General features: G+C 38.8%; 1 protein-coding gene across 3 annotated transcripts in view; it reads right to left on the minus strand.

The window, feature by feature from the left end:
- CAB39 (calcium binding protein 39) overlaps nucleotides 1–15,545 on the minus strand; it is a 41,005-nt gene that overhangs the window by 10,752 nt on the left and 14,708 nt on the right. For 2 of the 3 annotated variants that reach the window (XM_065074342.1, XM_065074343.1), the window contains exons 2-3: nucleotides 9,358–9,514; nucleotides 2,650–2,814 (exon numbers count right to left, since the gene is read on the minus strand). In XM_065074342.1, coding sequence (XP_064930414.1) covers nucleotides 2,650–2,814; nucleotides 9,358–9,471 — 279 coding nt within the window. In that variant the 5' untranslated portion in view covers nucleotides 9,472–9,514. Of the gene's footprint in view, nucleotides 1–2,649; nucleotides 2,815–9,357; nucleotides 9,515–10,963; nucleotides 11,043–15,545 lie in introns of those variants that run through there. The other variant, XM_065074344.1, reaches the window with a different exon arrangement.

Consider the following 15,545-nt stretch of genomic DNA (forward strand, 5'->3'; position numbering starts at 1 on the left):
AATGCAACACCACAACTCTTTGTTCTGAAATCAGTAGAGCAGTGTTTCCAGAAATTGCTTTACTCAAACTCCACATAATATAGTCATCAACTCTCATTCACTAACATTGCCAATTTTGCGCTGGATCTCACAGTTTGCTTTGGATTCCTCAGCAAGAGCGGCATTTCCTTATTATGCACATAATTGAACTGGTAGTGGTACACAGTAATACCAAAGCGGGTTATTGTAGGAAGGACGTGTTACTGAGTGATCTCATGGCCCAACAAGGGCAAACAGACACTGAACCCTGTGCCCACAGTCACGACTGCGAGAGGTGAGGAGGAGAATGGGCCAGTATTGTTTCTTGAGCAGAAAGATTCAGGCTCCCTTATGCAAAAGGCATTTTTGTTTTCTGTTTTTATTTAATAAAAACCAAACAACCGAACAAAACAATCAAAAACCTCACAACAAGACGCAAAGTAAACATGAACCAAAAAAATACCCAAAGGTTGCACAAAGGACACCAAAGGTATATCATCTTTCCTGTAGACACACCAGCACAAATCAGCAGGGAGATAAGTGGTGAGTTTATAAGAATAATAGTTTCATTTAATACGAATTTATAAGTTTATAAGCAGATAGTTGTGTTGACTGCTGTACTTGTCAAGAAACCTTCCAGATAAGGGTATAATTTTAAACAGGCCTTTACATACAGCAAGGTCTGGACAGTCAGACAGTTTCTTAATTAAAACATGAAATTTGTTACTTTTCTGGGGTTTCATTTGTTACTTGTTTTGGTTTGGTTTTTTGTGGTTTTTTTTTGCTTTTTACAAAACTATTCAGATTCAAATTCATTTGAGACAGTTTAAGAGTCAGAGTGAACAGTGCTTGTCCATTAATGAACTCTCTATTCTGGTTCTATAAGGAAACCTTCAGGCACAAGACTGAAGTTCTTGACAAAAAGATTATGTTTACTCATCACTGAATGACCTCAAGCTCTGGTGGGGCACCAGAAGGAAGAAATGGTTGATCAACTCTTCAAGTTTAAGAATCAACAGGAAATCAAGTTCATATCTCCACTAATAATGGATAAATCCTTTCCAATGCAGTAAAGCTCCAACCACAGGGATGTGGAATATCAAACCAATAGCCGATGGACTTTGTAACACCTGGGAAGGTTGTGCAGGTTTGGAGCACAGGTGTGCAGACATTAACGCTAGGTACCAACAACAGCCGGACAGTCTGCCAGGTCCCATCCTTGAAAAGCAGACATGGTCCAGCCTAGAAAGCAGCATGAACAACTTGCTCTCTCTCCAGGGGGAACCGTCATATCCTCGTGTAACAAAGCAGCAGAAAGTCCGCAAGCAGGAAACTACTTGCAATCTTTTAAAGTCCCCTTAGAATAAAATGAATAGTTCTCCTTAATGAGAGCAAGCCTGTATAAATTGTTATCATTCTTCATTACCAGGAGATAATGAAGGCTTCCTTCACTAATAACCAGGCTGAGTAAACACCAAGCTGATAAGAATCTAGAGGTCAGCAGAAACCAAATGACGTTTCATGATTTCCTTTCTTCAGCAATTAAAGGCCATCACATTCCAGTATTCCCTCTCAGCTTTCCCAGGTCTCTTTGCTTATGTAACAACCTGAATGTTTTGTGTTTGATATAAACAGTTGTGTGGTTAGGGAAAAAAGTACCACCATATTACAATTAAACACAAATCAGAGGGAGTTATGGGTGGGGTGGAGTGGAGAGAAGAAAGAACAAGGAAAAAAGCCATTGTTTGGGAATGTCATAGCACAACAGGACTTCAAATGATTGTGTTTGCATTGTGAACAACTTGTTTATGAACAATACTGCTTTCAAGCAACCTGAAGTGGTACGGTCTTATGGCCAAGGCTGTGGAGTGAGACACATGGGGTTTGGCTCCTTTCCTAGACAACCACACAGTTCTTGTGGGACCTCAGGGAAAACAGGAAAATCCAACTGCACTGCAATGTCTTATAAGTAGGGTGTTTTTTTATTATGGCACTGGAAGCTGAATTATTCCACGTGATGTGGTGACAAATGTCCATTAGAGGTTTGTATAGATATATGTTTGAATACAAAGAAGTATTACTACTTTGTAGTAATCAATAAAAACTTGGGTTTGTTGATTTTTTTCTTAAATAAACAGAAAAATTGACGAAAACAGGAAAATAATTTCATCGCTTGTTTCTGAAGAGAGAGAGAAATACTGGACTGTTATCAAAACAGCTTCACCTTAAATATTTAAAATACTTCATAAATTAATTTAACAAGATGAGAATATAGATATGCCTTGTAGTATTATAGCTTATGTCCACTTTGGCATTACTACTAAGAGATTAACTCTTCTGCGTACACAGTTATTCCATAATTTCAACAGAACTGTATCATTAGGATTAGAGGTTTATCTACTTCAGTTGTCTGTGGTTTATGCGCCTAAATTCACAGATTTCACATTCTATACTTGCTTCATTTTGTATGTAGTTCAGAACAATGAGTTCTCTTTCTAACGGTTTTGTCCCAGCCAGGAAAAAAAAAAAGACTAAAGATCAAAAGATGCCTTAACCAGTTAAAGTGTCAGGAATTCAGATGTATTTCTTTTAACATATACAACATAAGAAATGTCCAACTTATTTTCTTACCTCAAAATCAATTAGCTGCAAGTCGGCTACTAGGGTACTAAGGAGGCCACTGTTGTACAGCTCTTGAGCAAGCTGTGCCACGGCTTCTGTCTGTGGTTCTTTTTCATTCGTGCCATACAAGATTTCTTTCATGGCAACAAGGTTTTTTGAGACCTCCTCAGTGGCCTAAAGAAAATGGGAAAACACTACAGTTAAAGCACAATGTCATTTGCCTTCATAACTGCACAGTCTATTAATCTTATTATCTGCAAACTTCCATTAAGGAGACAAAAAAAAAAATAAATCAGGAAATGACAACCTGTTAAAAATAAAAAACAATAGATAATCATTCTAGAAATAATACTGGTTTATCTCATCAAAAGGCAGAGGCAGGACATACGCAATTTATTTGACAAGTTACCAAAAGTAAAAATCTCTTCCTTTTAACTGCCTTTAAACTTCCCATTCAAAAATCCCCTATGAACAGTAATACGCCGAAAAGAACCCAACGAAATTTCCATTCTGTAAAACAGAGGTAGGCAGGATCAGTCTGGAAAACATGACACGGAGACACATGCCTGTCTCTAGTCAACTGCTCAGAGAGACCAAATGTACCCCTCCTACAGATTTTGCACTCATCAGGCTCCTATTCCAGATAGTGAGGATTAAATTTTTCCTTTCCAACTAACAAAACCTCAAACAAAACCTCCTTTAATGTTCAGATTATCACAGTCTACAAGAACAAAGCTGCAAACGGACCCAGAAAGAGGTGCACTCAAAAGGACACAGTGATATAGGAAACAAAAGTCTAAGATGCTTCCCATTTGAAGTCCAGCTTACAGAAGACAGGTCTGACCTCTCACTTAGGGAATCTAGCATAAAGAATTCCCAAGGTGCCATGATGGGCTGGAGCAGCATTTACCAGTGGAAGCAGAGTTATCTCATGAGTAATTGCGGGGGGAGGAAGTCAACTAGAACACTTCTAAACAGCCACTCCCAAATCTTAAAACACAGTTACCTTGGAGAAAAGAAGAATTACTCTTTTCAATATAAACATTTACAAAGCTTGGGGACAAAATGCTGAAAATTATAATCATAAATAGCTGCTTTAATTATATACTATTAGTTCTTCATGTGCCTAAAAAGTATGAGTGGTTTGTAAGTGCATTGATTTTTAGCACTTAGATGAACCTGCCAACAAGGTATGTATACACTTTAATGTAAAGTATGTATGATTGGTAGCACATGGAAAATTAATGAAGTGAAAAAATTATCACTTGATGAATATTGCCTGTCTTATAAGAGGTATGTCAAAAGACTTCTCGTTTCTGTGTTAGATCTAGAGAGGCTTAAGATCCATGCACTGTTCAAGCCAAAGCCATTCCAGCTTTGCTTGGTATGCAAGTGAGGATTCCATGACATTTAAGGAGGCTCCGTATCATTTTTAGCTCCTCCACCACTTTCCCCTCCCCACCGCCTCCCTCTGCTTACTAACTGCAGTTCCTAGTCCCAGTTTCCTCCTTAATCAAAATTCCAAAGGATTTTCCGAACACTTTTAGTAAGACAGCAAGAAGCAGGTGCTTGGTAAGACTTCTTAGATCCATGACAGCTCCTGAAGACGTAAAATGAGAAAGCCAGCACACCATATTGTAGTAGTGTGATGCCACACAAGTGTTCTATTTCTTTAAAACTCAGAAGAAATCTCTCTTTACTAGGAAAAAAACGGGAACATCTACCAAACGTGGAGATATGAAGAGATGCCTTGATGTAAGGTTACCAAGGAAAGAGAAAGCAGCAATAAAAATTCTATTGCAGTTTGTCCCTGCACACTCATTTAGAAAACAAGCTGAAAGAGAGAAAGAAAGTCAGAGGTTCAAGTAACTATCTACTTTAAGTAAGACGGTGGCAATACTGAGGGGATTCCTGCAATTAAAAGAATGCCGGTGGAGAGTTTTTCATACCAAAACTCTAGAAATCAGAACCCTGCCACAAGTTCAATAATCACACTTGAAGGCTCTCCCTCACCACCATCCCACGACAGATGCTAGTAATGGAAATGCTTACCAACCAGACAGAAAAAATACTGTTTCCAAACTGAGTGTGTTTTTTTATTCTTTAAAACCAACCCAAACAAATGAAAAAAGACAAAAAAAACCCTACAAACCAACAGGAGAGAGAGAGACACCAGGACCTGAATTTATTTCTCATGCTCTTCACAACTACCAAGACTATCAGAATGTGCTTCACTTGAACGTGGAACAACATATGGCTTTGGTGAGAAGTAACGGTTAGAGACACAGGAACACAGGACAGCCCAGCTTGGAAGGCACCACAGGAGGACACGCGGGTCCCACCAGCTGCTCAAGGCAGGGCCAACCCCAAAGTCCCATCAGGGGACCATGCTCTGAGCAGCTCCCTGACGGACACCCCACCATCCCACCGCCTGTACCGATGCCTGAGCACTGTCACCAGGAAAAGAGACTTGCTTGTATCACTGCAGCTTAGGCCAAACTGTCATTTCTGGATACATACTACAAATACAGAAATTGAGGTTTTCTAAAAGTATTATCATCAATAACTAAGGTCTCTTGATGCACTGCACTTCTATAAAATATGACATTTCTATATTCCCACCTAATCTAAAACACAACATCAAAAGGAGTAGAAATAAACTCTTACAAACTTGTTATAGAATCTCTCTTCTATTCCATGGACTCTCAAACATATTCCAAATACATGATGTGCAGAGCTATTTTTGCCATTTCAAATGCAGAACGGAATTTAGGTAGCTACATGGAAAAATATAATGCTACATTAAATATCAATGTTAAGACCTAAGTGAAAACCCAGTAAAAAAAAAAAGTTGAGGAAGATAAGGCTGGCGAACATTACTTGCAAGTTTTCCTAAGATACTGAGATCTAAATAATTGCCTAATGTGCTGATTTCTTTTAACAGGAACAAAAAAGGGTAGAGAAAAATCAAAATGCACAAGGAAATTCATCCAAAAGCCCACGATCAAGAATGGAATTAACAATCAGACACCACGTATATATAAATAAAACATATCTATTCTAATACAATATATAAGCAGGGTATATTTTATGTATACAGAATATACACAGAATGTGTATTGTATATTCTACATATTATAGTCTCTACATATTTTGTATGAAAATTATATTAAAATGTATTTTATATATATCAAAATTACAAATAGGTATTCTCAATACTGAGAAGGAGCAACCATGGAGCAATCAGGTTTTGATAAAAATTCTGGGACAAATCACATTTGAAATTCGATGGTGCCAGACAATCAATAGCATTTGAGCACAAGTCAAAATAGAAAAGAAAAACCTAAGTAAGGAAGAAAAAGAAAATACTTATTTCTCTATTTTTATCAAGGACAGGAAGAGATTATTTAAAAATAAAAAGAGACACTATGAAGTCACGTATGATTGTCAGACCAGAATCAGCATGTCTTCTGAACCACTATGGTTTATTCCAGTCTCTAGGATATTTCACCGATATTTCCAAAATTTACTATTTCCTTAAATGCTAAGCAATGCAAATACCAAATACTTCATATAGATTTGTACAGCTGGAATATCTGAGTTTTACCAAGCAACACTTGTCTATACCTAAAAAAACAGTAGAAAAAGATAAAGAACACATGGTCAGCCTTTAAGTATTTGAGATGAGCCCAGCAGGCTCTGGGTCTACAGGCAGGGTTCTACCCACATTGACACTGCAGTTACATAATTTGCACTATGAATTAAAACATCCATCAAAAAGGCAACCTAAGTATAATTTTGAGCCTGTACTTGGTGAATATTTTAACTAGACTAGACCAGTATCTATCATAAGTAACAAACACCATTCTATTTAAATGGATTGGATTTCAAAACACTTACAAAACCATACAAATCTGTAAATATATGATTATCTGTGTCAGTGCCACTAGTTTATTTTAAAGGCCAACAATGATTACATTCTTTTTCAGCAGACATCTAGCATGAAGATATCATTAAAGAGCTAAGATCAGTTAGAAGAGAAGCGTGTCTTCTCACCCATGACTTCCAGAGGAAACCCCAACTTCACCTTTTGGGTACCAGCCCCATGCAGCAGGCAGGGCAGATCTCGTAACCTTCGGCCTTCTTTCAAGCAGGAGTTAATTGTGCAAATATTCATAGCAAATTTAAAATGTCACTGCTTTGTAAATGACAGCGTCAAGTCACTGAATGAAACCTGATCTACACCTATGGTAACGTGACATAATACTACACTTGGGCAGCTGAATCAAACCAGCATGTCGCTGTAACCCTTACATTGAATACACTGTCCATTGTACAGAGCTGCTAACTTAAAGAAGACCAACCATGCCTGCAACAGTCAACCCGCAGGGGTTAACAACACGGTTGACATAATTATCTGAAAGCCAAAACCAGAGCAGTTATGAGCAGGTTAACCCAAGGTCAGAGGGTAGGGAAGAACAAGTTGATTACATGAGGAAATCTTTACCTTCACGACAGTAAATGTGTGCCACACAACAACTGAACTGGTAGGATAAAAATAAATGCTGATGTCAGCCAAAGAGGAGGAAGAGATGCAAATAAGAGACTCATTAATGGGCTAGATCAAGGGTAGGTCCCGTTTATATGAAGGAGCTTTCCTTCTCATTCCCTTCAGCCCCCCTTTCTGAAAAAAAACAAGTAACGGTTAATTCCCAGCACAGGTGACGAACACATTCACAATTATAAAGTACTTGTCGTTTCAAGTTTCCCTTCCAAAAAACAAGCTGTTGCCTGTGTCCCGAGTGAAAGGCTGCGACCAGCGAGCAGCCAGAGCTGCTCTGCACGGGACACAATGTCCAGCTCTGACAGCCGCTCCACATCTCAGCTCCCGAGCAGAGATCACCAACTTCAGGAACATTTCTAAATGACCTGGAGAATTACCTGGTTAATTATTCTCCAGCACTCACAGAGCTCAAAATAAGGTAGATCAACATGCAACTAGAATTCACTTTTTGAATTGCAGGCAGAGTGTTTCATAATTGAACAAGATGCATGATGAACACTACTGTTGTTTTACATGTTTACATGTTTTACCTCCTTTAAGCAGTACATGTTGCTTTCTATATGACACAGGAGAAACAACTCCACAGGCTTAGCATATTGTTCCCTGCGAAAGCAGCAGCCTCCCATAAATGAGGTCTTTAAAGAAGATGGAGGTATGGGATTAAAGGCCAGTAAGAAGCAAATGGTACATAATAATCTTCATCTACAGCATCAAGAACACAGGCATGTGATACAGCGCACAGCTATGCACAATGGAATGAAGCTGGCCTGTTCCCCATTAGAGGTCTAAGCAAAAAGAAAAAGACGACACAAAAGAGATTTCAAGATCAAGCCACATCTCCAGGAATTAATAATAAGGCTGAGATGAAGAAGGCAAAGCCGTGTCTCATAAAAGACTCTTCAGAATGCACCTACCCCTCCTTTCCTGACAGATGTCTTCATTAGAGATAGAAAATAGCAGCAAATTAAAATCCTCCCAGCCTCCACACAGGCCTGCATAACAGGCCATAACATCTTTCTATCCAGCAAGAGAAAAAAGGCATCAGAGAAAAATTCTGTGGTATACTGCAAGAGACCTGGAAGAACACACCACATGCTGGTACTGGGGGAGAAGACTATCAGGATCAAGATGGCCATTCAGTTAAGACCCAGATTCCCCTGCACTTAAACCAGTAGTGCCAAATCTAGGTGAAACTGGATGTGGAGAAGCTGGCTACACTCTGCTTAAAAATACCGGTCAACGTGAAAAAGACTGAATGTGAAAAAGACTGTGACTTAACTCCTACACATGATTCTGTAAGGATGCCAAGAATGGCACAGAACAGTTAAATAATGCTGGGAGAGGATCCAAGGAGGGTATCGTAGCCTGCTTCAAAAGCTGGTAGACTGGCAAGGGAAATGCTTTATTTTCTTTTTTTGTTTGTTTGTTTGTTTCATCTGGTGTTTCATTTTGGTGTTTTAAGTATTGAAATCTATGCCCTTGTGCTAAGTTTACCAGGAAAAACTTCACCTAAACAGTAAATACCCCTGCCATACGGGTCACCAGGTGCAATGCAGCTGCACACAGGCTAAACTTGAAGGTAATTTTTAGTAAAGCTATCGAGACTACCAGTTGAGAAGTAAACTACTGTTGACAGGTTCAGATCCTGAAGTAGCACTAAAGGAAACTTTACCAGCACATGAACTTTCCACCACATCTTCCTTTGGGCTGAAGAAAAGGTAAGGAAAAGCACAAGTACAACCTCTACTGACATCCACAGAGACACAAAGTTCCTTGGTTTCAGTAACAGAGACACTCTGCTCTATCAGCATTTGCACGGACAAGCACAGACAGAACTACTGTACAGCAGTAAAGCCACTACAGTGGACACAGGCACCAGAACGCTGTACAGCTGTGAGCTGCTTTATGAACAATTCAACATCCTACATTTCCAAATCAAATGATTTTAAGTATCATGTCAGCTGTCAGTAGCATAAAAATGCAAAGGCAACAAACATGAAACACACCTCTTCAAAGGTACATAATAACTTACCCTTTATCACAGTAAAAAACCCCCAATTATTAATTCTTAATTGATTCAGTTTCAACAACTGTAATTGCCTTTTTTCCCCCATTTCAATTACTATTTAGCAATTGGAAAGTCTCAACTGTACCTTTTCTGCCTTTTTGTCAGAGATATCTTGCTTTTCTAGAACTGCCATACTTTCCTTTAGGTTCTTCACTATGTCTGCAGGAGACTTGTGGGACTTGCCAAAAGGGAATGGCATGATTGCGACCCACGAGGTTTTCCTTCTACAGCTCCTGCTTCACCTGGAAAAGGAGGAAAAAAAAGCATGTCAAAAAATAGAAACACAAGGTCAGTATAACAACACAGATGAAGACGAAGAGTGTAGCAAAGGTATTAATTAGTATGTGGAATAAACATCCCTGAAAGTTCAACTAGAGCTTGCCATGACAAACTTAAATGCTTGTGTTTCAAACTCTTTTAAAACACAAGATACGGCATCTAAGAACTCACATTAAGGTCATTACCTTACACTCCAGGAACAAATTAAAGAGTACATTAATTATATCCAAACCCACATACTGTATAAATGCCACATATGGGCAAGACTAACAAGGATAAATTATTCCAGTTAATGCTATCAAGCAAAATGCCTTCTTACGTTAGGTCTTTGACACACAAGCCATCACAACCCAGTGGTTCTGCAATGACTGTCCAGGTAGAAGCTTCTACCCACATTCATTCTGTAACAGATGCAAAGCAGATGCAAAGCCTGTGCCTTAGCGCGGGAGCTACGAGCATGATGCAGACGAGGCTACAGAAAGCGGCTTCTTCCAATGTCAGAACATTCGGTATGTCCTGGCTTTTTTGTATTAATCTTACTGTAACTTCATGTTGAAATACAGTCTCGCCCCAACGCATTTAATGGGAAATAAAATGTGCCACCAATAACAAGGATGTAACTAAGGCACTGGAAAACATTAAAACCATAGACCTGGTATTTATCTTTTTGAAAAGATAAAACTTCTCTTAAGGGAGCAATTTTCCTTCCCTAAAAATATTTGGTTCTTAAATCCAAATACACTAATTCCTCTGTATATTTACATATATTTGCTTTTACACATAAACATACATTCACTCTGTGTACAACAGAAAAGTACTACTAGCACAAATGAGTACATTAAAGCTGTTGTAACTAAACATATACACCCTCATTTAAACAATAATAAAGCCTTACAAGTGAATTCCATAAAGCATACCTCTAGAACTCTAGACAGAAAGAACAGGAAATCCTGCATTAAAAACGCTGACAATGCTACTTCTGCTGGACACAACAGACAGCTGAAGCTGACATAGCGGAGTTTACACCGTCATTACAAAGAAGGGATATTACCCTGAAATTTAGTCATTTCTATTTCCGTCTAATGTCCATGAAGTTAGTAACAAGTCAACCATAACCAGTACATATTAAAGTTTCTTATCTAATACCACACACCTTGATCCTTGATTAAAATACCAGCTCACTCACCATGAACTCCAAAATGTTAATCCTGATCTTAATCAAGCGTGTTTTGATCGAGAATTAAAAAATATCAATTTGATGTTATTTTTGAGTCATTAGATTTTTAACACAAACAAGTTGAGCTGGCACAAGGGCAACAATTTAAAGGTGAAAAACAGAAGCACCCAGATCTTTAGCCAAGAAAATCCCCACATATAAAGGTATTTCAGGTAACCAGATACAGAGACCATACCTTCCCTGTTCCATGCCTGCAACTTACCCAACACAGCCGAAAAAAGCATAAGGCAGGTAGTTCTCAATTAGATTACTTTCAGATAAAAGCATCAGCATGAAGGTTGAAACAAACCCTTCCACCAGCTACTTCCATTCTTACATTAGATCATGAGGACTTTCTGTTGCTTTTGTTTTGTACTATAATTGTCTCACTATAGTAATCTCTCATTCACAATCTGCACAAAGAAGGGGTTGTAACACAGAAAATACAAACGCAGGACTGGTACCCTAAGAGATAAAAAGCTGCCCACATGTCATTCCTTGTACAAGAGAATTGTATGCCTCAACTTTGCCACATGTAGTGGAACAGAAACCCACCTTTAAGAAAAGCATGACTACTCATTGTTATTTAATGACAACGTCATGGCATTTAATACACTGTTTAATGAAAATTACAGTATTTTCACACAGGATTGTTTTTCCTAAAGACAGGTGTGAAAATAAGTACCATTTCCTCACAACATACCTCCAGCATCACAGCAACATTTGAAATGTTCCCTTTATCTCTCCCTTTCTACCAAACTCAGATGAAAACAAAGCTGGTTTCTTTCACGCTTGCATATCATCACTGATAATAACAGCATATTCATTCTGGAAGATGGCTATGCCCATGTAACAACAGAACTGGCTCAAAAAATTACTAGTCTTAATTCCTTGGATTACGTGTTAAAACACAATAAAATCCAGTAGGAATCCAAACAGTTATCTGAAAGAATAAAAATATATGGAATCAGAAAATACAGTATTACAGCAATATACAAAGAAAAGAAATCAAAGCCAAGAAAATGTCTCTGTATAGTCACTTTCTAGATTAGAACTAAGATAATTCTAAACTAAAAGACTACATGGATAACATATATAACATAGAAATATACAATAACGACAAATAGCTGTCCTCATGGTGTGCCAAATGTCTAGATTCACAAAAATTGATTTCTCTCCAGTTAGTGCTCAATTTCTTCTTTAAATTAAAAACAATCTATCACTTATTTATTCACTAAACCTTCCAGGTTCTGTATAAATCAGATATGCCTACATACATACACAAGTCATACATAAGTTTTACTCTATGTACTAGCATATCTAATAGAAAATAATCAATTAATAACAGTTCATTAGCATATATTTATACTAGCATATATTTCTACAGAACATTTTTTCCTAATTCAGGTAACTTCCTGTTTAAATTTCTCATGAGCACTTCAGAAAAATCAGGAAAGAATGCCAGCACCAGTAAGAAGGAAATCCTTGATTACTGAAGGTGACAATTTTCCTTCAAGGTATTTCATTTATTATATAAAAATGGAGTAAGTGCATTGTTTCTTCTATTCCAGTTTATTACTGGAGAGAATGCAGTGGCACTGCCAGGAACATTATCTGGGGCCTCAAGACGGAAGACCCCACCAGCCCTGATGTGAAACTCTATTACTGAAGAACCTGTACCACATCCTGCCAAGAAAAAGCCGTAGCAGCCCTTTGTCCGTTAGAGCTGCACCTCATGCAGCAAGGAGAACACAGGCAGGCTGTTCCTCCAGCCCTGCAAAACCACCCCAAGCAGCAGCCTGTGCACAATAGACAATGACAACATCTGTGTGGGATCGGAAAGAACCACAACCACCCGCATCTGCAAAACGGGGAAAAAAGGAAACAACATCAAATGACATTTGTTGTAAAGAAGAACAGACCTTACGTCATGTCAAATGATAACTGTTTCACATTACTAGCACCTGGCAGCCTTTCAAATTCATGATAAAATTTTGATCGTGGCTTAAGAAGGCAATCATGGAACTTTCGAAGAGTTAAACTGCACAAGTAAATGGACAGTTCTGTGCTCTGCTGGGCTGCTTTGCCTTACCTCACCTTCCTAGAAACCTTGCTGCTTTTATCCATTTGTCAAAAGAGGCCATGAATGATATTATACAAACTCAGGCTTTCTTAGGCATGCCATTTTATTTCATCAATATTCAAGCATGCCAAACCTAACACAATTTAAGGTCCTCAAAGCACTGGTGTCACAGCCACATTTAGAAATCTTAAACGACGTTATAAATCCAAATGGACTGTCAAACAACAATATGGCATGCAGCCAAACACCCAGAGATTTCAGCACAACCGACACAGAGCGGCTGACACACACTCGGGCACACTGGGACGTGTGGGCTTTTGTGATAACAAGAGACAGTAGACCCACTGTTTCACATAGTATATAATTTCTAGCTCTGTCAATGCAGCGTGCAATCGTGCACAGTTTGCTTTATGTATAAGGCTTTAGGTTTTTTTTTCACTGCATTGACCATACAAATCAATTAACATCCAATTTCAAAGTAACGTGTATCATAGATAAGATTGGGTTTTTTTCAAGTAAGCAGGTAACACTTAAAAGTGTTTCACTGTAAGGATAGCCCTCTTCCAAAAAATTGCTGCAAGAACAAATACAGGAGCATGATACACAAATCCATCTCTTTTAATAAATTTTAATTCTCTGCAGAAGAGATTCACTACCCCGGATTGTAATTGTTGTGAGAACATGTGCTACCTATTATAACAGTAGAAGTATGTGCTACAGTGTAAACCTTGATTACTTAACAATGGAAGGGATTTTTGGTGGTGGTGGCGTGTTTATTTTAAATACAGCATATTGTAAGATGCCTGCATGACTATTTTCAAGATAATTGTGGTACCCAAGACTGAGGACTGTGGTGGCACGTGCAGTTACTCCACAGACAACTGCATTGCCAGCATCGAAGTCTTGGCAATGCAGGCTTTTAAAGCTATAATGAAGCTCAGGGAACATCAGCTGTATAGGCAAAGACAAAAAAGCAAAGTCAGCTTTCTGCTTATCACATACATGTATTACCACAACATAAAAAATTTGTAACCTTTTTCCTCTGTGTAGAACTATAATCCATAAATAAAGCATCAAGTTAATTCAAGTATTCACACTATTCCAGCTCAGGAGGGCAAATGTCCACCTTTCCCCCACGCAAAATGCTACTTAACCAACATACAAAACACCTACATTACCAATTTTGTGAAACAAACAGATACAATAAACCCAATTTCTTACTCTTTTGTAGGCTTCCCAGTTTAACTGCACTGTATTTAGGTAGATCTTGTTGCCTTGTTCAGGCAAGAGTTTAAGGTGACTGCTTTTAGTAAGCTCCTAACAAGTAAAAGGGGAAGGGGAAACAAACAAACAAAACAACCACCCTTAATTCACTTTCTGGCTACAATTACACATGTTGAAAAAAAAATCCAAGCCTAGTGAAAAAGCACATGTAACACCCAGTAAACACAAACATTAAAAGAAAACTGCTGAAGATCAAACAAAACCAATTTGAATAACGCCAAAACACTAACAATAAGGTTCCCCTACAACAGCTGGTTCCCACAGGGAGGTCCCATTCCCCCCTGCCTAGACACGGGGCCCAGCTGACTCACCCCTGAGCTGGTTCAACCCACTATGCTATCAGAAACCAAACTCGTAACAGGAAAGTAAGCAATGAGAAGCGTGAGGAATGTAAAAAAAGCATCCCTTTGACCTGCAAGTAGCTGTGAATCAGCTCTCTCATCTCATGATCTCACCATAGGGGCACTTCATGGTAAGGCTGGAGCCAAATCAACCGCAGGACTGAAGGGGGAAGGTCACACTCCATCAGTTATTTGGGGCGGTCCGATATTTGTCTGGATGCCCAGCACGCGGGCTGAGCTCAACAAAATGGCAGAAGAGAAACCCAACATAAATGGGGGGAGAGGGAAGAAAAAAGAATAAATTCTGAAATGTTCTTCAGAGAAACCAGCACAAGGCGCCCGCAGGGGTGAGGCAGAGCCAGCCCAAGAGAGGAAGGCGAGGAGGAGGCTGAAGGGCACAGCATCTCCTCTTCATCTCCTGCTCCAGGGGCAGGGAGGCTGCCCACTGCTAACCCCAAATCCTTAACACGTGCCAGTTACATTCAACAGTGTTAATAACGCATGGGAGATTAACTTAAGCAAATACAATAAAATAAATAAGAGAGTCTACAAAGGCAAAATACCCAGATTCACAATAAACAGCTGGGTTTACTCTGTATATGCATTTTTTAATTGACAATTTATCAGTCCATTACTGAAAAAAAACAAGCTGCATCTTGCCAGAGAGGCGTGTTTGTATTAAAAACACAACACTGTGAGCACGTGCTTGTCCTGATAGAATTGATTTCCTCTCAGAACCTGCTCTTTCGTTGTATGCCTCTTGAATTAACAAGGACCATTAAGCTAATATTGAAGCCAGTAACATAAATCAGTTTTCATCAGGTCTTATTGTTACAAGCAGCTGTCAGTTCAGCCAGAATTCACCACTGTGAAGGCTGGTTGGAATGATAAAACTAGAAACAGATCAAGAAATTATGCATTTTTCAAAGCACTGCCTCACTCTCAGACATGCCCAGCATCCAAAAGGAAGAATGACAGCCATTCCTTTGATCCAAGAACCATTTTTTATGCAAGCTACCATGCTCCTTGGGAAAAGAATATTCAAGCACTTCAAAGGCAGAAGTAGACAC

The sequence above is a fragment of the Columba livia genome, chromosome 9, assembly GCF_036013475.1.
Source record: "Columba livia isolate bColLiv1 breed racing homer chromosome 9, bColLiv1.pat.W.v2, whole genome shotgun sequence".
Taxonomy (NCBI): Eukaryota; Metazoa; Chordata; class Aves; order Columbiformes; family Columbidae; genus Columba; species Columba livia.